At 43.7% G+C, this 21,784-nt stretch overlaps 1 protein-coding gene and 2 long non-coding RNA genes across 5 annotated transcripts; all 3 read left to right on the top strand.

Moving 5' to 3' along the window:
* The first annotated feature begins 3,046 nt into the window (after window positions 1-3,046).
* LOC128472625 (uncharacterized) lies at window positions 3,047-4,934 on the top strand. 2 transcript variants are annotated; one of them, XR_008346188.1, is made up of 3 exons: window positions 3,047-3,060; window positions 3,179-3,219; window positions 4,603-4,934. It is a non-coding gene; the product is annotated as an uncharacterized LOC128472625 (long non-coding RNA). The 2 variants fall into 2 exon arrangements; XR_008346189.1 differs by having other exon boundaries at window positions 3,048-3,060; window positions 3,179-3,231.
* Window positions 4,935-6,302: 1,368 nt separating this feature from the next.
* LOC128473684 (mucin-2-like) lies at window positions 6,303-9,053 on the top strand (the record flags this gene model as incomplete). The annotated part of the gene is made up of 2 exons (XM_053455935.1): window positions 6,303-7,077; window positions 7,564-9,053. Coding segments are annotated over 2 exons (2,265 nt in total), but the record flags the coding sequence as incomplete, so codon positions are not given.
* A 1-nt stretch (window position 9,054) lies between these two features.
* Window positions 9,055-13,192, top strand: LOC128472622 (uncharacterized). 2 transcript variants are annotated; one of them, XR_008346185.1, is made up of 4 exons: window positions 9,063-9,589; window positions 10,643-10,757; window positions 11,405-11,619; window positions 12,114-13,192. It is a non-coding gene; the product is annotated as an uncharacterized LOC128472622 (long non-coding RNA). The 2 variants fall into 2 exon arrangements; XR_008346184.1 differs by lacking the exon at window positions 12,114-13,192 and having other exon boundaries at window positions 9,055-9,589; window positions 11,405-11,685.
* Window positions 13,193-21,784: the final 8,592 nt, after the last annotated feature.

The raw sequence follows: 21,784 nt of genomic DNA, 5'->3' as shown, positions 1-21,784 counted from the left end.
TCTTCGTCAGTACGGTTTTCTGGTACTGTATTCTGTTCTACGTTCCTTTGGAACAAACAAAAAAACGGCCTCTTCGTGCTCGTTTTCATGTTCGCCCGAAGACGAATGCGCAAGTCTAGTAATAACCCGCAGTGCCTAGACCTGGGTTTTAGTACAGGGTACCGGTGGTCTCTGTCTCCCACACCCTACCTGGTGTCCTAGATATTGGACTTCAGACAGACCAATGTGACACTTGTCTGGCTTGATTGTCAGCTCTGCATTGTGGATTCTGTCTAGCACTGTCCTTGATGCTGGAGATGTCCCCCCCAGGTGGCACTATGGATGGCTATGTCATCCAGATAGGCGCAGGCATACTCCTGCAACCCATCCAGCAGACAGTCTATCATCCGCTGGAAGGTAGTCGGTGCATTCTTCATCCCAAACGGCACGACTTTAAACTGGTACAAGCCTTATGGGGGGATGAACGCAGAATTCAGCCTAGCCGCCGCCGCGTCCAGAGGTATCTGCCAATAGCCCTTACATAAGTCAATAATGGTAAGGAACCTTCCCACTGCAATCCGGTCTAATAGGTCATCTACCCGGGGCATCAGTTACGCGTCAGTCATGGTGCGGTCAATCAGTCGCCTATAGTCAACACAGAATCTGGTGGTGCCATCCTTATTAGGGACGAGAACGACTGGGGAAGCCCAAGGGGCGGACGGAGGGTTCAATGACCCTGAGATCGAGCATCTCCCTGATCTAGGAGATCTAGGGGGCCTCGCACCCTCCGGCCATATAACACCTCGAAGGGGGAGAACCCTGTGGACTCCTGCGGCAAAGGGCCGAAGTATCTGCTTCAGGGTGCCATTAAATCTCTCGCATAACCCATTGGTTTGAGGAGGGTACGGGGAGCTATAAAGGGGCTTAATACTGCACAACTTCCAGAGCTGTTGGGTAACCTCGGTGGTGAACTGTGTCCCTTGATCGGACAGCATCTCCTGCGGAAACCCCACCCTGGAGAATATTTGCAACACCGCCTCCGCTATGGTTTCGGTTTGGATGTTGCTTAATGCCACAGCCTCAGGGTACCGGGTAGCATAGTCCACCACGGTGATTATATATTTATTCCCCGACTGAAGGGTTCTTGCACTATGGGCAGGGGTCGTAATTTAGCTTTCGGGTGATCCCCTCTCTTGCCTACCTGCTGGCAGATCTCACAAGTGCGGCAGTAGTCCCTAATGTCCCTGGAGATACCAGGCCAAAAAAAGTTCTGGGTGATTCTGTTCCTTGTTTTTCTCTGTCCTAAATGTCTGGCCAGGGTAATGACATGTCCTATGCGTAGTATGTCTGCCCTATATTTCTGAGGTATCACTAGCTGTGGCCTGGGCGCTTTCCCTGTCTGTTTCCCCCCCAACCATGGCACTACGAAAGAGTCTGTCCCCTTCCCAATGGAACGGGTAGTTGTCCATCCCCCCAGGCTTACTGTGAGCCTTCTGTGAGTACGCTGCTAGGGAGTCGTCCTGTTGTACTTCCTTACTGAAGTCTGTCGGGGAGTCCCAGGTGAGGGGACAAATACTGTACAAATATTGGTATTGTTATGCATGACACGAATTACAGCTAAAAAAGACAATGCTTACATGGAGTTCACTTTCCAGTGCCTTGACAGCACAAACTTGTTCTACATGAACAGAAATGCAGATCATACTTGTGAGTTATTACTCTCATAAAAGAGCCCTACACAATAATACAAATAATACAAATGTATAATATGAGGCCTACCAAACAGTGTGAGCATGCTGCAAATACAGTGTGCCTCATATTATACATTTGTATTATTTGAGCCTGAGACTAGCTTAGCGCACCGACATTTTTCCTTTTCCCTGTTTGCACATATTTGAGGTTGTTGGCTCCTCATCAGTCTGGTTGCAGCTTGCTGTCCAGGGGTTAATTGGGAGGAGGTTTAATTGCACCTCCCCCAACACATTAATAAGGTTTTGGTAGCAGTATAAACTGCTTTATGTGCCCACTATGTAGGAGGTGAGAGTAGGTTCTCACCCTATTGAGAGTGTGCCTTGATGTGGCGGGTGAGCTTAATTATGCTTTGGCCAATTCATATAACCAAAACCTCTCATTTATATTATGTTTATATATTTGTTGCCAACTTTATTAGGGTGAGAAGCGCAGACAGTATTTTGTTTTTTGTATACAATAATATCTTACTTTGACTGATAAATAGAATGACTTCAAAGAGTATCTCTCACAAATCAATTCTGAAAACAGCAGCTAACTTGAGAAGGCAATAGATTAGCTTTAATGGGGAACTTTTTTTATTACTAGTATAAGATTAAACATACATTTTCAAACTCCAATATATCAAGTTATGGTTTATTATTATTATTCCCTACATTAATGAAACACAATATGGAGGAACATTGTTAAAAAAAACAAATAGCATTTTTAGATACTACCGAGAAGGTTTTGATGCCACTCATTACCCCTGTACAGGCCTCTGACAGTAACAGTGAAAATAATTTATAGGCTCACTCATGCCCTGACTGGCCATCTAGCACACATGGCAAATGCCTGGTGGACTAATTCTTCCTGCTAAGCACCGTATATTTAGCAAATTTTTTGGGCCCAGTAACTCTAGAGCTGGCAGCTAAATTTAGTAGGGTAGTTGTAGTTTCACTATGCCTTATGAAGGACAATCTTCGGTGATCTTGTTTGGTCCTGTATAATACTCCTTATATTGGAGAGATTAATGCGAGAAGAAACATTGTAAAGGTTGACCCATCATAACTTATAATTTAGTAAATTAAACTCCACACCACCTGCAAATTCCTACTTGAGTGTATAAGCCCAAGAAACATGCTATAATATGTTGACTGTAAGAGAGGTATGATATGTCACATTGTTTGGATGCTGCTAGAACCCTCAGGTTATGATCAAAAAGTATTATTTGTAAAATGTCATGTTAGGTATCCCACGCCTTTCTTTGGTACAACCTCCACACAGCGTTATATAAGAACTCTGCTCTTCAAATCATTCATACTTGTATATGGTGAGCAGAGGATTATAAAGGTAAATTAGTTTGGCATGAGCTTTGAAACAAATTATATATGTATGTGGGTGATAAAAAAAATAAGACTGCCAGAAAAGTGGTATCCTGAAAGTATTTTGAAAATGTGTGTATTTTCAGGTATTTGAAGTGGACTACTTATCATTATCGCCCTTGGTTTGGTAAGTTGTTTGGTAAGCTTTGTTCTAGCCTGTTAAAGTTGCACAAATGTAAATTGTATGGAGATTGAAAAAATGAAGTCATGCTAAATAGTTGTGGATCATCGTGTAATGATGTGGACTGCAGAATGTATCGTATCATGACTGTGGAGTGCATCAATTAGGAAAGTGAGAGGGAATGAGGTTTGTAAGTCTTCCGACAGAGACCTTCATAACACAGATCTCTTGCACTACTCCTACCTCAATGCTGTGAAGATGTGATATCATGCCCTGGCATTGTGAAACAAGGACTTTAGTGAAACAAGGACTGCTGAATACTCAGTGAGAATGCATTAATGAATGTGTAAATTTGGGGGCATTTGATGTCCTAATAAAATAGCAATATACAACTTGTACTTATTGCCCTATAACTTGCACACAAAAAACAGTAAAAAAAATATCGATATTAGAATCAATTTAGCAGATTTTTTCATTAGCATTTGTTGATGAGTACATTATTTTTTTTAAATGAAAGTCATAATGCATTGTGTTATAATGCATTATATATATAATGATAAAAATAATGGTATCTAAAGAAAGCCCTTCTTTTCTTGAAAAAAAAAATTGTGTGGGTACAGTACACCAGAAATAAGAAAATAACTGTTAATTAGAAACACAGGAGAACATTTTAATAGCCATTGTCACGAAGGGTACAGCATTTCAAAAACTGTCTAAAGTGCAATAGATAAGAGAAAATAGTTAAGGGACAGAGGGATTATGGAAAGGATTAAGGAAAGGGCAGAGAAAAGATAATAGGGCAGAAGAAGGAAAGAGTTAAAGAGACAGTTTTAGTGTGTGGGTGAAAGTGGAATGGAGGATAAGAATTAAAGGGCAAATACATTTTTGTTAAGAGTCAGAGCAGCGGGAGAAAGCAAAGGACAGGATGAGAAAATATTAAAGAGGGAGAAAATTGAAGAAAGTGAATGTTCAGAGCAAAGCAGAAGGGGGCACAAATAGGACAAAGGGAGAGGTGATTTTGTGGGGAATAGAAGGGAGATGGGATAAAAAAAAGAGTATATCAATAGATACATTTTTACATGATTTACTTTCAAGTATTTGGTAAGAATTTTGTTTTTGAAAGTGTTTCCTTAAATCATTAAACAAAAAATTAACAACTTTGATTTTATTTTTTTCTTTGGCGGGAGGCTTTCCAAATGCTAGTCTTTCACTGAAACATTTCCTAAGCTAGCACGAAAAGGCAAAAAAACCCTGTATTTTCATTATTAAGCTTTTAACATTTAGAAATGGTGCTGTACTAATTTACCAAAGGACCCGAAAGTTTTTCCATTTTTTGATTCCTCTATACTTAGGTTAACCATTAATAGTAAGATCTCATTTTTATTCCAGCCATCATGCAGAATATTCTACTGGGATTATTTTTCCTTGCGATTGGCATTCATCAGTGCCATTCACAAAGTGAGTATGAACATACAGTTTATCACTTTCCTTCATAGAAACATAGGGTATCTATTAGATGCCTAGACATGAGATGATGTCTAGTTAATGTAATATGTGTACTTATTTCTTAAAATACATATAATCTCTGTTTGGCACCATTTTTTGTCTAGCTAACAAAAACATAAATGACAATAATAATAACAACCAAACACAAGTGGTTCAGATTACAGCACTCGCTGCTACCTGTGTCCTCCAAGGACCAGTTTAGAGCAGAAAAATCTGTACTTTTGGCTGGTATAGATGTAAACTACTGACAGGCTATGTATGTGGTATGTGGAAGCATAGTAGCTCAAGGTGTGGTAGGGCTAGAACTCGCACAATAGAATTTTGGGTAGGGTGAGCGGATAATTGGGTATCCAACAAAAATTTTATTTTTTTAGAAGCCAGGAGGGTAGAAATGAACGGGGCAAGGGGAAACGGTTAAAACTAGCATAGTTAATTCTTGACACTTAAAGGGGTCCATTGTATGCACTTTCAATTGTCGTGTTGTGCCTTTTGCAAATGCATGGGAGGTTTTGGTGAAGTCCAGCATATTTAAAAGTATATGTGAAAGCTCTGTTATGTACTTTCAAAGTTCTGGCTTCCTCTGAAAAAAAGAGAAATCTGAAAATCTGATGATTTCATGAAATCAGCATGATTTTAGCTTATCTATTCTGATATCAGATGGCTGTCAAGGAGACAGATCATGCAGGGATCCCAGGCTGTGTGAGGTTGTTTCTTTTGGGGGCTGCATGTCTACCAACCTTTCATGTCATAGGGTGCACCGTTTAGCACAATCTAGGTCTCCATAAATAACAATGTCATTCTATGTATAACTTTTTCCAAGTTCCAAGCTGTGATTACTATTGTCCCCTGAATTTAAATATAGCCAGTCAGAAAGTCAAAAAGTTTGTCCTGGATCCTTGAGCTGAAAAATGTGCCCCAACCCCAGCACTCAATTAGTTAAATTGACTTCATGACTTCACTAAGTAGAGCGGGATGTGACTTTATGGCACAGCTGTAATGATGTTAGCATCACTACATGTGACATCAAATGCACAACAATGTATCATTGCAAGTGCGAGTAGGTAACCAGGTGGTAGACAGGCACAAATAAAATAAACTTACATAATCTGTTTTGCCTTTTATACCCCCTAACTAAATTACTTTCAGAAATAGACTAATATTGTTTTCTGTTACATTTTCTAGGTATTTCCTTATGTAAGTATACATCATTTGTCTACTTGTTTCTTTCTTTTCTGTGAGCAAAGTCATTCAAGATAAGATCTGTACCAAAGACAAGGATAAACTATAGATGAAAATATGGTTTTTGACTTGCTAATAGATATGAAGTAATGGGACATTTTTAATCTTTAGAGATTGGAGAAGGGTAAATATACTGAGCAATTATACTGAAAGCCCTCTTGTAAAACATTATTTATGATGTTAATCTATCTGCCTACAAGAATAACTTAAAAGAAGGATTAAAAGAAAATTCTAAAATTGATTAACCTAAGCCTTGTAGAATGCAAAACAAATACTTGTGCACACATTAACTACATTCTAATATGGATAACTGCCATGTTTATTGACATCAATATCACATTCATCTTCCCCAATCAACTTTACTACCATCATATGGCTGTGTATCATTCTTTTATATAGATGCCAAAACATGTGCCGATTGTAATGGAACCAGAGCCTTGTGTACACAGAATACAAACTATGTTACCTGCTCTTGCAAGCCTGGATTTGTTGGAAATGGCTACAATTGCACACAGCAAGTGTCTTGTACCACTGAAACATGCTGTTTACCAGGTTATGTCTGGGACACTGTAACAAAAGCATGCATTGATGTAAATGAATGCGCAACTCCAACACTGAACAAATGTCTCTCTGGAAACTCGTCTGACTGCATCAATATGGCCGGAATGCACTTGTGCATTAATAACCAAAGCAAACTATGTCCTGTTAACCCCTGTGACAAATATAAAGACTGTATGAAAGTAAATAGTTCAAGCTCTGAGATCAAGTGTGCTGATCCATGTGAAAATTATAGTTGGCTGGATGGATCAAGCAGACTCTACAATATCAGCTCCACTGGAAGGTTTTTAACTGACCGCTACAATTTTGGATGGTTCCGATACTACAATAGTTTGGGGATAAAATATGGATGTGTGGAAGCCTTGAAATGTGGATCACTTGAGCCCTTTAGTTTAAATGGCAGCCACCCCAGTATCGAGGAAGGGGTGAAGTTGGTGCCTCTTAATATTAATTCACTAACAGGCTGCCAAAGTGGATCATCTATCCCAGTGAAGGCTTGCCCTGGAGGATACTATGTCTACAAGTTTTCAGGGAACCTAAAGTATGATGTCTATTGCACAGGTAACAAATGAGACATGTTTAATGTTGAAGATAATGTTGACCATAAAATGTTTAAATAGAAACAAAATTTGATGACCACTTGGCCCATCTAATCTGACAGTTTTTTCTTGTAGTAAAAACTCAAACCCATATTGGTCCTTTGTCTTTGATTTAGGATCCCAAGTATTTTTACTTCCTTTACTGTAATAGTCTCTAGCACTTCTGTTGGGAAACTGTTCCCCTTATCTACTGCTCTTTCAGTAAAACGTCCTTAAATTACATTATCTGATCATTATAGATCCCTATTTATATGTTAAATCTATTTATGTATCTATTTAAATACTGAAATATCCTCTCTCTCCCAATCTTTCAAGCTAGAAATATTGAGATCATTTTCGGATAATTTGCGTTGCATACATTTTTGTATTGAATTCATGGCGTTACAGCATTACACCTTGGTTGATGGTTCTAATCGTTTATGAATCATATTTTCCATTTTTATTTCAGAATTCACTCCTCCCCCTGAGCTGCCAACCACTAAGTCGCCCACTACACAAACCACACCAACCCCTCAGCCATCCACCACTACACAGACCACTAAGCCACAAACCACACAAACCCCTGAGCCGTCCACCACTACACAGACCACTGAGCTACCAACCACATCAACACCTGAGCCATCCACCACTACACAGACCACACACCCATCAACCTCTGAGCCCTCCACCACTACACAGACCACTGAGCCACCAACCACACCAACGCCTGAGCCGTCCACCACTACACAGACCATTGAGTCATCAACCCCTGAGCCATCCACAACTACACAGTCCACTGAGCCACCAACCACACTAACCCCTGAGCCGTATACCACTACACAGACCACTGAGCCACCAACCACACCAACCCCTGAGCCATCCACCACTACACAGATCACTGAGCCACCAACCACACCAACCCCTGAGCCGTCCACCACTACACAGACCACTGAGCTACCAACCACACCAACACCTGAGCCGTCCACCACTACACAGACCACAGACCCATCAACCTCTGAGCCCTCCACCACTACACGGGCTACTGAGCCACCAACCACACCAACGCCTGAGCCGTCCACCACTACACAGTCCACTGAGCCACCAACCCCTGAGCCATCCACCACTACACAGACCACTGAAGCACCAACCACACCAACCCCTGAACTGTCCACCACTACACAGACCACTGAGCCACCAACCACACCAACGCCTGAGCCGTCCACCACTACACAGTCCACTGAGCCACCAACCCCTGAGCCATCCACCACTACACAGACCACTGAAGCACCAACCACACCAACCCCTGAACTGTCCACCACTACACAGACCACTGAGCCACCAACCACACCAACGCCTGAGCCGTCCACCACTACACAGTCCACTGAGCCACCAACCCCTGAGCCATCCACCACTACACAGACCACTGAAGCACCAACCACACCAACCCCTGAACTGTCCACCACTACACAGACCACTGAGCCACCAACCACACCAACACCTGAGCCGTCCACCACTACACAGTCCACTGAGCCACCAACCCCTGAGCCATCCACCACTACACAGACCACTGAAGCACCAACCACACCAACTCCTGAGCCGTCCACCACTACACAGTCCACTGAGCCACCAACCCCTGAGCCATCCACCACTACACAGACCACTGAAGCACCAACCACACCAACCCCTGAACTGTCCACCACTACACAGACCACTGAGCCACCAACCACACCAACGCCTGAGCTGTCCACCACTACACAGTCCACTGAGCCACCAACCCCTGAGCCATCCACCACTACACGGGCCACTGAGCCACCAACCACACCAACCCCTGAGCCATTCACAACTACACAGGCCACTGAGCCATCAACCCCTGAGCCATCCACCATTACACAGACGACCGAGCCGCCTACCACACAGACAACTGAGCTGCCAACCACCACACAAACAGTGACCACTGAGCCATCCACAACTACACAGTCCACTGAGCTACCAACCACACTAACCCCTGAGCCATCCACCACTACACAGACCACTGAGCCACCAACCACACCAACACCTGAGCCGTCCACCACTACACAGACCACAGACCCATCAACCTCTGAGCCCTCCACCACTACACGGGCCACTGAGCCACCAACCACACCAACCCCTGAGCCATTCACAACTACACAGGCCACTGAGCCATCAACCCCTGAGCCATCCACCATTACACAGACGACCGAGCCGCCTACCACACAGACAACTGAGCTGCCAACCACCACACAAACAGTGACCACTCTCAGTTCCACTACAACTACTCCCCCTAAAACAATCAATCTAAAGATATCCATATTCAGTGACTTGGAGCTGGTTAGTCTTCATTACGGGAACCGTACCATTTCACCTGGGAAACCACTAAAGGTGGCTGTAGAAGCGGAAAGTGATGGAGGGAATTACCATGTTTTACTGGTCAATTCTTTCTTTGTCAATAATGATGTTGATATTACTTTAAATGGGTGAGTGACATAGTAAAGTGATAATGGCATAATGTGTTAACAAATCTACAACTATAGTTGTGTACCTGTCAATTGTGTTGATATGAAATAGTCGAAATCAAATATTTTAGGCCAACCCCCAAATGTAGACAGACAATATTTATGAAAATGCTAGTGTATGGCACTATATCACAAACCAAAGGAGGGTCTGGTGTTGGAGAGGGAGTCTGGATACCCTATGGACTGCTTCAGACCAGTGCAGAATGGTAGACATCCAGTACAGAAACAAAGATAGCAATACCTGCAGAATCTGTGCTCATGCCTGGGCTGATGGCACAGGTGCATAGGTGGATCTAAGTGACAAGCAGGCATGGTAAACAAGACTAAAGGACAGGGAGAAAAGCAAGCATAAAACTAAACTAAGATAATAAAAACATGCAGACTTGTCCTAGGACCTGAAACTGATGCAACCATGTGAACATTCAGTTTATCATATGGCCATAAGATATATGTTTGCGACAAAAAAAATCTAAACCAAAACAGGAGAAATAGAGTCGAGGTGCTTACTTTTAGCAGAAAGGATATAAACATAGGGACATGGTAGGCAGGTTTAAAACGAGGAACAGAAAAACTCAAAATAAGGCCCAGAAAAACAAGGAATTGGTTGCGCCTACATACTGCCTGTCCATAATTCTATGCCCAAAACAAGGGAGTGGATAGTGCCAGTAACTCGCTCACATGTCCTGGAAGATTTGGGTGCCAACCGGGAGAGGCGGTGCTTCTCTTGATGTCTCTAGGCGAAACCCGGAGAGTTTGCAGGCATGCACATAGGCCCCAGTGACATGGACACTGGTATCCAGATAAAGACACTTTGTCTAACATTGGGTCAGTGTATGTATGATCTAATTTTGTTGTGCAAATCAAATCATGTGATTAAGATTAAATTGGTTACATTTAGAGTAGTGCATACATTTTTGCAACATAATTCTATTTCTCATAGTTAAAAAAAATGTAAACTTTTTTCTTTGTATTTAAAATCTCATATTTAAACATGCTTTTTTTAATATTATTCAGGTACCCGGACATCAAAAAGCTGAGTCAAATTTCAGAACACCAGTATGAACATACAGGTGTCTCAATTGGAGTGTACAATGTTTTGTAGAGCAGTGAATCAGATCCCAATAATAATGTAAGTAAAATTGGCTTATAAGCACATAGTGTATACTTATTGAAATGTCAGACTTTTTGTAATTTCTTCATAGAAATAGGGAACTTAAACTTTACTGAAGAGTGATTTAAGAGGACCATTAGACATGTAATAAAAAGTCCATTAAATACGTGTAGCAAATTGACTTTCCTATCTCATTACAGGGTAAATATATTGCTTCAAAAACAAGTAACCTCTAATTTTTTAATGACAGGCTCACTTTCAGTGGAGGATAATGTTAGAAAACTAGATGCATTATATTTCTCTAGATTTCCTAATTGTGTTGATCCTTTTGAAGGACAATTGGTGTCAGAATAAGACATAGAACATTTTAAATTCAGATATACTTCTTAATTAACATTCTTTTATGCTAAACATAAATCCAGCTAACAGTCTTATCTATCAAAATATGTTTTGCTTCAATTTCACTGAACTTTGCCCTGGGCTAAATGGTGCTTGTCTCCAACTGATTATTGCTAACGTACTTGTAGAGCTGTAAAATGGGAAGGCAACGGGTAGACTTTTGTGACACTTTTATACCAAACCTTGTAATACAATTCCCCACTAAAACAGCATAATGGTTGGTTGAAAATGCATTAAACCAGATCTTTTTACACTGTTTTTTGTAGCTGTATTCCATGATCTCTACTTTGTCCAAGTAACAACTCTACATCAACATATCAGTCAACGACCTACCCAACCATGTTAAAAGATGAGCATACATTTTGAAATTTACGCTGCATTATGTAATGAATGTTTTCTCTTGATTACTCTTCTCTATAATCTGGAGCAAATGAATGTACATATTTCATTTTGTAATGTTCTTATCAATAATGCTTACTATGTTTGGGGGAAAATGTGGATGTAACTTGCTTCAAATACAAAACAAAAACAAAATTAATTAACTTTATTTTCTTCTATGTTGCATTGTTTCTATGACTATAATTTTGAATATGAGAGCTTGGGTGATAAATGAATGGAAATGGTTTAAGTGAGATCAAAAATGGGGCGGGCATGGTCAATAGTGGATAGAGCTATAATTCAGCCCCTAACATTTGTCTCTCATACCCCACAAAAAGTACACTGTTGTTGTTATGGTGTAATCAGCCATGCACATTTTTTTTTTTTTTTAACCAAAAATGATATTTTTTAATCCCAAGGGTTTTTGGTACCTTTAGTCCAAGAGCAATTATGCAATTTTTGCCCTATGTCGTTTCTGCTATTATTCCCACCCATGTAACTATATATTGCTTTTTCAAGGAGAGATAGCTCTTTCTTTTGATACCAAAGTTACATGATGATATGAACATTTAGAATGACTCATTTATTAAAAACTAGCAGAAAATGTTTTTTTTTATGTTTTCCCCTCTGAATACTCACAAACTTAGAGAAACTGACAGAAATACCTTCAAAATGTATCAATTGTCCTGATTTTTCGAAATAACTCATTTATATAAAATTTCCCAACAGTTATAGGGAACAATTTATAAGGTGTACATAATGGATTCAAAATTGTTGTACATTTGGTATGATCAAGGACCAGTTGTTCCTTCCACATCTTCATTCTTCTCCAGACTCATAGCACCTTCAACTGCAGTTGAAAACAATTCCTGCATCCAGGCTAGACCTCCACGTGTTCCACCCTGTACCCTGCCCTGAAGGTGCCATAACTCTGCAGCATTATTTGATTTCTGGCAGGCCATTGATGTAAAAATATTGGTTTCTTTATATCTATCCCAGCAACTCAATTTGCTCCAAGGATCTGCTTTAACGATGTTGACATTTGAACAGTTATCTTATTTAACTATTAACTTATTTGGAATTCACTACAAAATTCTGAATCGTATTGTATATTAGACTTGTGCATTTGGATTTGTACAAACTATTTTGAACTGAGTTTGTCAATTCTGTGTGTTCGTACAGATCTATGATATGAGTAGGGTCCCTGATGAAACAAAGGAAAACAAATGTCAAAACCTCCAAAATTCTGCTAAGTTTGTTCATTCATTTGCCTGCTATAGCTGAGGCATCTCTCCCTCTTACACAATTTCTGGGAAGGTTGCCAGTTAATTATAAGATGGGGTCCCACAGGCTTAAGCAAGCTATGTTTAGCATTTTTGGCAGCATTCCTAGAAAATGTGGTTAAGGTTCAAATTGGGGAATGTTAAGCCTTAAGGAGTCAAACACTTTTATGAAATGGAGGACAAACCTGGAAAACTACTCGCCAGGGCTCTCAGGGCCAAGAGATCAACCACGTACATCCCCAAGGTCAGGGACGCGACAGGCACACTACACCATCACACGAGAGACATTGCCCGTTGCTTTTCTGCCTACTATAATAAACTCAATAACTTAAACGAGGGGAAAGATCCTGATGAACCAACACTCATTCGAATGGCAGAATATCTGGACAAACACCTTAAAATTAGGCTAACTGTGGAGGATAGGGCTGGCCTCAACTCACCCATCAGCTTAGAAGAGGTGGAGAGAGCGATTAAATCCCTACCAAAGGGTAAAAGCCCTGGCCCGGATGGCTTCACCCCGCTCTACTATAGCAAATTTATACGAACCCTAGGTCCCCACATGGTGACCCTCTTTAACGCCTTGGCTGCCGGGAAGCCCCTCGACCCCCAAACGAACACTGCTCACATCACGGTCATCGCGAAACCCGGCAAGGACCCTGAACTTTGCGACAATTATCCTCCAGACTCAATCCCCTTCTCCCCAGACTCATTCACAGCGACCAGGCCAGCTTTGTCCCCGGCCGGGAGGCTAGGGACAATACCCTCAAGGTCCTGGACCTGATGGCGCTGGCACAATCTCGTAAGAGCCCTTTTCTTCTGGTATCAATAGATGCTGAGAAGGCCTTCGACAGGGTCTCGTGGGCCTTTCTCTTCCAAGTCTTAGAAAAACTGGCCGCAGGTCCCATGTTCCTGCAATATATACGAGCCCTATACTCCTCACCCTCTGCTTACGTTAGTATCAATGGCACCTTAATCACCTTAGCCAACCTTAGCCAACGGCACTAGACAGGATTGCTCGCTATCTCCCCTACTCTTCCTCCTAACGCTAGAACCCCTGGCCAACGCCATCCGGGCTAACCCCACCATTGCTGGCCTCCCAGTGGCGGGCCTAGAATACAAACTATCTATATATGCCGATGACATGCTTTGCTTAGTCACGAATCCATTAACTTCTCTCTCTCACACATTACCTCCGAGTTGCAACAGTTCCACGACCTGTCCAATACAAAATCAATTTACAAAAATCTGAAATCCTGGGCACACATATTCCCTCCTCCGTCAAAACACAGATACAAACTATCTACCCCTTTCGATGGACGGATACGTGTTTAACTTACCTTGGGGTGCGCATCCCGGCCGATTTGTCTACCCTGGTAGAGGTCAATTTCGCCCCCCTGCTGTAGGTCTTTCAGCCATATATCCTGGTTCGGAAGGGTGAGGGTGCTTAAAATGATTATTCTCCCACACCTTTTATATCTACTACAAACCCTCCCAGTCTACCTGACTCAATCCTTCCTTAAACGGTGGACCAGGACCTTCACAAGGTATGTCTGGTTCAACCGCCCCCCTAGATTGGCCCTCTCTTACCTGATCGGCACTAAGGACCAAGGGTACTGGGTTGCCTCTCATCTACAGAGAGTGGTGGAATGGTCGTCTAGCACTCCCAAACAATGGGTTCACATTGAAAACTCCTTCTTCCCCCAAGACATCGCTGCAATACCATGGCTACCACAGAGACATCGCCAACCCGACATACCTCGACACCCGACCGTCACTCCAACGCTCCGTGTCTTTCACAAGACCCTTGCCAAATACCCCTTCACGCCCTGCCCGGGCCCTCTATCCCCCGTCTCTTCCAACCCTGATTTCCCACCGGGCTTGGTTCAGGCCGACGTAAAGTTTCTACTGCCAGACAGGGAGAAGGTTCTTCGTGTTTCTCACCTCTACACTGGGGACTCTAGCTGCCCCATCTCAGACTTCATACCATCTGCCCCTGTACCCTTTAGGACAACTTTCTTATACCATCAAATTAGACACTTCGTCTCCTCCCTAACCCCCACCTCTGACCTGACCAGACCATTAACGACATTTGAATTTCTTTGTGCAAATTCTTCCAGACACTCACATCTTCTCTCCACATTATATAAACTTCTCTTGACATACCGTACCCCTAAAGAAACGTACTTCCTAAGCCTATAGGAAAGGGACCTGTGCCGTACGTTTGAGTCAGAAGAGTGGGACAAGATGATATCGCTCACCCTTAGGGGGTTACATCTAGTAAATTACAGTCTGCATACAAGCTTCTTACCAGATGGTACAGGGTGCCTGCGGACCTCAACCACTTCCTCCCACAAGTCTCCCCGGTGTGCTGGAGGTGTGGGGCCGACGTGGGTACCTATATGCATCTGTGGTGGAACTGCCCTCTCGTACAACCTCTGTGGGCAGCTGTGACTGCGGTGATACGGGCAATAGGTGACCCTGACTTTCAGGCCTCCCCCGAGACAATGCTTTTACACTCCATCCAGCATGGGCTCCTACAAGAGGTCTCTCACCATCCATCTCATTACCGTGGCCAAGGCCACCATCCCCTGCTTCTGGAGGCAGGCTAAACCTCCTCCAGTCTCCGTGTGGCTCAAGAAAATTAGCTTCATCATGACCTCCAGGGGCCTAGGATATGAGAATGGGCTAAAGTGGTTGCCATGGAGGGAGTTCCTGGCCTCTCCCACTTTTCAGACCATCCTCGGCAGCTTTGTCGACACCCCCCCGACCTTGACGACTGTTGACCAGGCAGTTAGCCTTCACATATTGAATAGTACGCATACATTTTGACACCAATCTCACCAGTCTCGTTAGTCGCACTGACCTAATTTTTCTTCCTTTTTTGGGTGACTCCATCCAGCCATACATTACCGTGCATTGTTATCTTTATTTTTGTTAGTTTTATTTTCTTTGGTTCTTTTTGTTACTCTCGGCAACTCTCCAAGACAGAACTGTTTGCTAATATATCCTGTAATATTGTATCCGTGATACTGATCGCACTGTAACTCCTTATATCATTCGATACCAATTGAAGCATATGCAGTATATTTTGATGTATTTAGTCCCTGCTCGAACTGTCTTCTCCCTGAATGCATATCGCCTGATGTATACTGTCTTATTGCGATGCCTGATGTATCCTGTCCTTTGAACTATGCAATGTTACTTTTTTAATAAATGGAGATTTGAAAAAAAAAATTCTTAAGGAGTCCAATACATTTTACAGATGCTTCTTATTAAGTCTTAGCAAATGCAAACTCTGGTGGAAACAATCAAGGGCAGGATGCAAGAGGTTACATACAGCAAAGGAAAAACATCTTTAAAAAATCTCAAGCGAAACACCAACTTAAAAAAGAGAAATGCAAAGATGAGGAAATTTTGTTTTATATAGCGTCAGGACAAAACAAGTAGTATGTAACATAAAAATTTGACTTACAGAGACAACACGTGAGGAGGGCCCTGCTCAAACAAGCTTACAATCTTTATTACATTAAATTAAAGAAAAAATATTAGAGGTTTTGTGGACCTCAAAATGCTTCTGCTTGGGGGCTCTTCCACTTTTCCACCACTTTGATTTGAAATTCTATTCTGGCTCTCCACTTTAAACAAAAGCTTAAAAAGTTATGTAACATTTTTCTCAGTGAAACATTTTGCTGAAGTTTGCAGACAATGAAGTAGAATGCTATCAAATACCGTATTGGCTCGAATATAGGCCGCACTTTCCCCCCCCCACTTTTAGTCTTTAAAGTGGGGGTGCGGCCTATATTCGGGGTCTAGCGCCCGACGCCCGGGACATGCAGTCAACGGTGCAGGGGACCTGTATCCTACTCTCCGATACGCTCAGACAGCCTCCCCTGCCAGCACTTTCCACGGGGGGTGCCGGCATGGGAGGTTGTCTAAGCGCATCTTGCGGACGGTCACCGGCAGTGGAGGTTGTTTAGCCGCAGCCGGTGACCGTTCGCACAATGCGTTTTACCTCTGCCCCCCCCCAACTTACCAGAGCAGACTCCCGGGTGTCTTGCGGGGCCGGCGGGGGACATCTACGCAAAACGCGTGTCACGTATGCTAGCACCAGAAGGCACTCACCGCAGGAGATCTTCAGAACAGCAAACCAGCAGGTACTCGGGAGGATCACAACCGTGAGGAAGCCGCAGTGAGAGCAGAGAAAGGTGGATACTGAGCTGAAGCAGCAGGTGCAACAAACAGCAGATGATGGGAACACAATGCGGGTAGTCAGAGGAGCCAAGGATCCGGTACACGAAGCAGGTAGTCAGCCGAGCCAGGGGTCAGGTACACTAAGCGAGTAGTCAGACGAGCCAGGGGTCCGGTACACGAAGCGGGTAGTCAGGCGAGCCAGGGGTCAGCTACACGAAGCGGGTAGTCAGGTGAGCCAGGGGTCAGGTACACTAAGCGAGTAGTCAGACGAGCCAGGGGTCGGTAACAAGAATCTCAGGCAGAGGTACAAAATCAGCAGGCAGGAGGGTAGTCAGGATAGCCAAAGGTCAACCAAAGGTAACAGCAAAACTCAAACGCAGACTCAGAGATAAGACCACAACAGGGTACCTGTGGACAGATCTGCAGGGTTTTTGAATCTGGGGCCACTTAAAGCCACACCCCCAACAGAGCGTCAGGGGCGTGCCCTAAGACGTCCCTCTGACTCACGGCTCCAGCCGTGAGAATTGGCTGCGCCCCCAGTGGAGACCGGCGAACCGGTAAGTAAAGCTTTCTGGGGATTCCTAAGGCAGCGAGCAGTCTTTATTCTGATCGCTGCCGAATCCCCAGACCTGCCACCCGGCTTCTTGCACCGGCGATCGGGTTGCAGATCGCCAGTGCAGGGAGATCGGGAACTCCGGACCCCACCGCACTTACGTGCGGACGTCCGCCCGCCGGAGACGGAGCCCGAGCTCTCCAGCTCGGGTCTCCGTGACCTGCGAGCGGATTGCCGCACACGAGACCCCGGGACCGCGACCGGACCGGACCCGGGACCGGACCGGACATTACCCCCTTCTCGAAGGCCGGTCGATGGCCGCACCGTCCCAGGCTTGGTGGGATATTTGAGGTGAAATAATCGAAGTAACGCAGGCAAGTTTCATGGAGGGAACTTTGAGTTTAATATTTCTCGTGGATAACCACACACGATCGTTAGGCATATAGGACGGACCCAACCGACGACGGCGATCAGAATGCCGTTTATATTTGAGGGCTGCTGTGGATAAGGCGTGACGGACTTTGTTCCATACGGAAGGTAATGGTTTGACATACGAATCTACCGCTGGGACCTGGGAATCCTTAAATGAATCGGGCAAAGAGGAGGGATGGTAACCATAATTACAGAAAAACGGAGTAAGTAATGATGATTCATGAATGGTATTATTTCTAGTGAATTCGGCCCAGGGCAAAAGTTGGGTCCAATTGTCTTGATATTCATTTATAAATAAACGTAAAAATTGTTCTAAAGTCTGGTTCGTTCTTTCAGAAATGCCATTGGTCTGGGGGTGATATGCTGAGGAATAGGCTAGTGATATCCCTAATGAGGAACAAAAGGTTTTCCAGAACAACGCCGTAAATTGCACCCCCTATCAGAAACTATTTGCATAGGAATACCATGTAGACGAACCACGTTATCGACAAAAATAGGAACCAAATCGGGAGCCGAAGGTAATTTAGGGAGTGGAACAAAGTGCGCCATTTTAGAAAAACGATCCACTACAACCCATATAACAGTATTCCCTTTGGAGGGAGGGAGGTCAACGATAAAATCCATGGCTAAATGGGTCCAAGGACGAGAGGGAACAGGTAAAGGTAAAAGCAACCCGGAAGGCTTAGAATGAGATGCTTTAGCTGTGGCACATGGGTGACAAGAAGCAACATAATCGACACAATCCAACTTTATCTCAGGCCACCAAAACTGTCTTCCTATAATTTCCAGCGTACGCCGAGCACTAGGGTGACCTGCCGGGAGAGCCGAATGTGCCCAGGATAAAACCTTAAGTCGTTCTGAAGCCGGAACAAACAAAGAACCTATAGGCCATTTACTATGAACGGGTACCTTGGTTTGCGCTTTCAGAATACGTGCATACATTGGCGAATACACATGAGTAGAAACTGACGCAATAATCTGAGACGGGGAGATAATAGGTTCAGGTTCAGACGTATTGTCAGAATCGGACGCGAACTGTCTAGACAAGGCATCGGCCTTAATATTCTTAGACCCGGGACGGTAGGAAATGAGAAAATTGAATCTAGAGAGGAACAACGACCATCTAGCTTGTCTGGGATTAAGTCGTTTGGTGTGACTGAGGTATTCTAGATTTTTATGATCCGTCAAGATAATGACGGTATTCCTTGCCCCTTCTAAAAGATGCCTCCATTCTTGGAGTGCTAAAACGATACCCAGAAGCTCACGGTTGCCCACATCATAGTTCATCTCCGCAGGAGAAAATTTCTTCGAAAAATAAGCACACGGATGAAGTTTTGCATTAAAGTCTTTCCTTTGAGAAAGCACAGCCCCCACCCCAATCTCAGAGGCATCCAATTCCACGACAAAAGGCTTAGTGACATCAGGATGTCGTAACACTGGAGCAGATGCGAAAGCTTTTTTAAGGAGGGTAAAAGCACTAATGGATTCAGCAGACCAGTTTTTACAGTCGGCTCCCTTCTTCGTCATGGCGGTCAGGGGGTGTACAATTTTAGAGAAATCTTTAATGAACTTCCTATAATAATTAGAAAACCCTAGAAATCTTTTCAGGGGACGTAAAGCTTGAGGTTGAGGCCAATCGGAGATGGCAGACAACTTGTTGGGATCCATCTCAAATCCTGCTGCAGAAATTATGAATCCCAGAAACGGAACACTGGCAGCTTCAAACAAACATTTTTCGAGTTTAGCGTACAGTCTGTTATGACGAAGGCGCTGTAGAAGAACCCGAACATGGGTACGGTGCGATTGAAGATCCGGCGAGTGAATCAGGATGTCATCCAGGTAGACAATGACAAATTGGAGAGAAATATCACGAAATATATCATTGATAAATTCTTGGAACACAGCCGGAGCGTTACAGAGTCCGAAGGGCATGACCCTATACTCGTAGTGCCCCATTCTAGTATCGAAGGCAGTTTTCCACTCGTCACCTTCTCGTATACGTATTAAGTTATATGCCCCACGAAGGTCTAGTTTCGTAAAAACAGTAGAGCCACGTAAGCGGTCAAAAAGTTCCGGAATGAGGGGAAGCGGATATTTGTTTTTAATAGTTATACGATTCAGACCTCTATAGTCAATGCATGGTCGTAATCCTCCATCTTTTTAGTAATGAAAAAAAAACCTGCTCCGGCGGGGAGGTAGATTTACGTATGAATCCCCTATTCAAATTGTCCTTAATATATTCCTCTAATGCCTGTGACTCAGGTAAAGACAAGGCATAGGTACGACCCCGTGGGGGCATAGTGCCCGGCAGCAATTCAATAGGACAATCATACAGTCTGTGAGGAGGCAACACTTCGGCCTGTTTTTTATCGAATAAATCCTGGTAATCCTGATAAGCCCAAGGCACTGCTGTAGCTGATATAGAACGAATGGAGGTTGTCTTGGAAACAGGTAGAACATTTCTGGTCCCATCCCAGGATATCCCCAGAACACCAATTAATTGAGGGATTGTGAAGCCGAAGCCAGGGAAGGCCTAAAATAACCGGACATGCAGGAGACGAAATAACACGAAACGATATGGTTTCTTGATGAAATAATCCCACGGAGAGCAGTATGGTAGAAGTTTGTTGTGTAATGAACGAAGGTTGTAACAGACGACCATCAATGGCAGAAATGGCGATAGGTGGAAATACATTGACAAGGGGAATCTTATGAAAGAGAGCAAAATTATTATCAATAAAGGAGCCAGCAGCTCCAGAGTCTATCATAGCTGATGAAGAAATTTTCTTCCCACCCCATTCCAGAGACACAGGAACATGAAAACAATCTTTAAATTTAGGGGCTGAAATATGCTCAGCCAGACAAGGCCCCTTTACTTGGACTGGGCACGGTAGTTTCCCGGCTTGTTGGGGCAGGTTCGAACAAAATGACCTTTCTTGCCACAATATAGACATAACCCTTCTGCCCAACGACGATTCTTTTCCGTATAAGACAATTTAGTAGCTCCCAGTTGCATCGGCTCTTCTGGAGGTAAAACAGGTGACGAAGGTCTGGGGGGTGGGCTGGAGGGTAGCTGATGACAGGATCTGTATTCAAATCTTTTAGCTCTTTGCGATTGTCTCTCACGAATACGACTATCCAATTTCAGAGCCAAAGAAACAAAATCTTCTAGATCATCAGGTAAATCTCTAGTAGACAGTTCATCCTTAAGACGCTCAGATAGCCCGTCATAAAAAGCTGCAATTAAAGCCTCATCCGACCAATTCACCTCTGCTGCTAAAGTCTTGAATTCAATTGCGTATTCAGCTACAGAGTGGGAGCCTTGAGAAGAGTGAAGCAACGACAACGAAGCTGTGGCTGCTTTTCCAGGAACATCAAAGGTTCTACAAAATGCAGAGATGAACGATGCACTGTTATGAACTTTAGGAGAGTAATTCTCCCATAATGGCGAAGCCCAGGCCAAGGCTTTACCCGACAACAATGAAATGATATAGCCCACTTTCGCTTTTTCAGAGGCAAACATATGAGGGGTGAGTTCAAACTGAATCGAACATTGATTTAAGAATCCACGGCATGATCCGCTGAGTGCCGGCACCGGAATTTGTATACGCGGATTGAGTGGCAGCATATCTCCGGGGGGGGGAGGTGGACAGTGGCAGCATATCTCGGGGGGGGAGGACAGTGGCAGCATATCTCGGGGGGGAGGAGGAGGAGGACAGTGGCAGCATATCTCGGGGGGGCAGTGGCAGCATATCTGGGGGGGGAGACAGAGTGGCAGCATGTTTTTTTGGTGCTTTTTTAAAGAAAAA

This window comes from Spea bombifrons, chromosome 2 (genome assembly GCF_027358695.1).
Source record: "Spea bombifrons isolate aSpeBom1 chromosome 2, aSpeBom1.2.pri, whole genome shotgun sequence".
Lineage (NCBI taxonomy): Eukaryota > Metazoa > Chordata > Amphibia > Anura > Pelobatidae > Spea > Spea bombifrons.
Note: the sequence above shows the minus strand (reverse complement) of the source record. Positions and strands in the feature narration are given on the sequence as shown.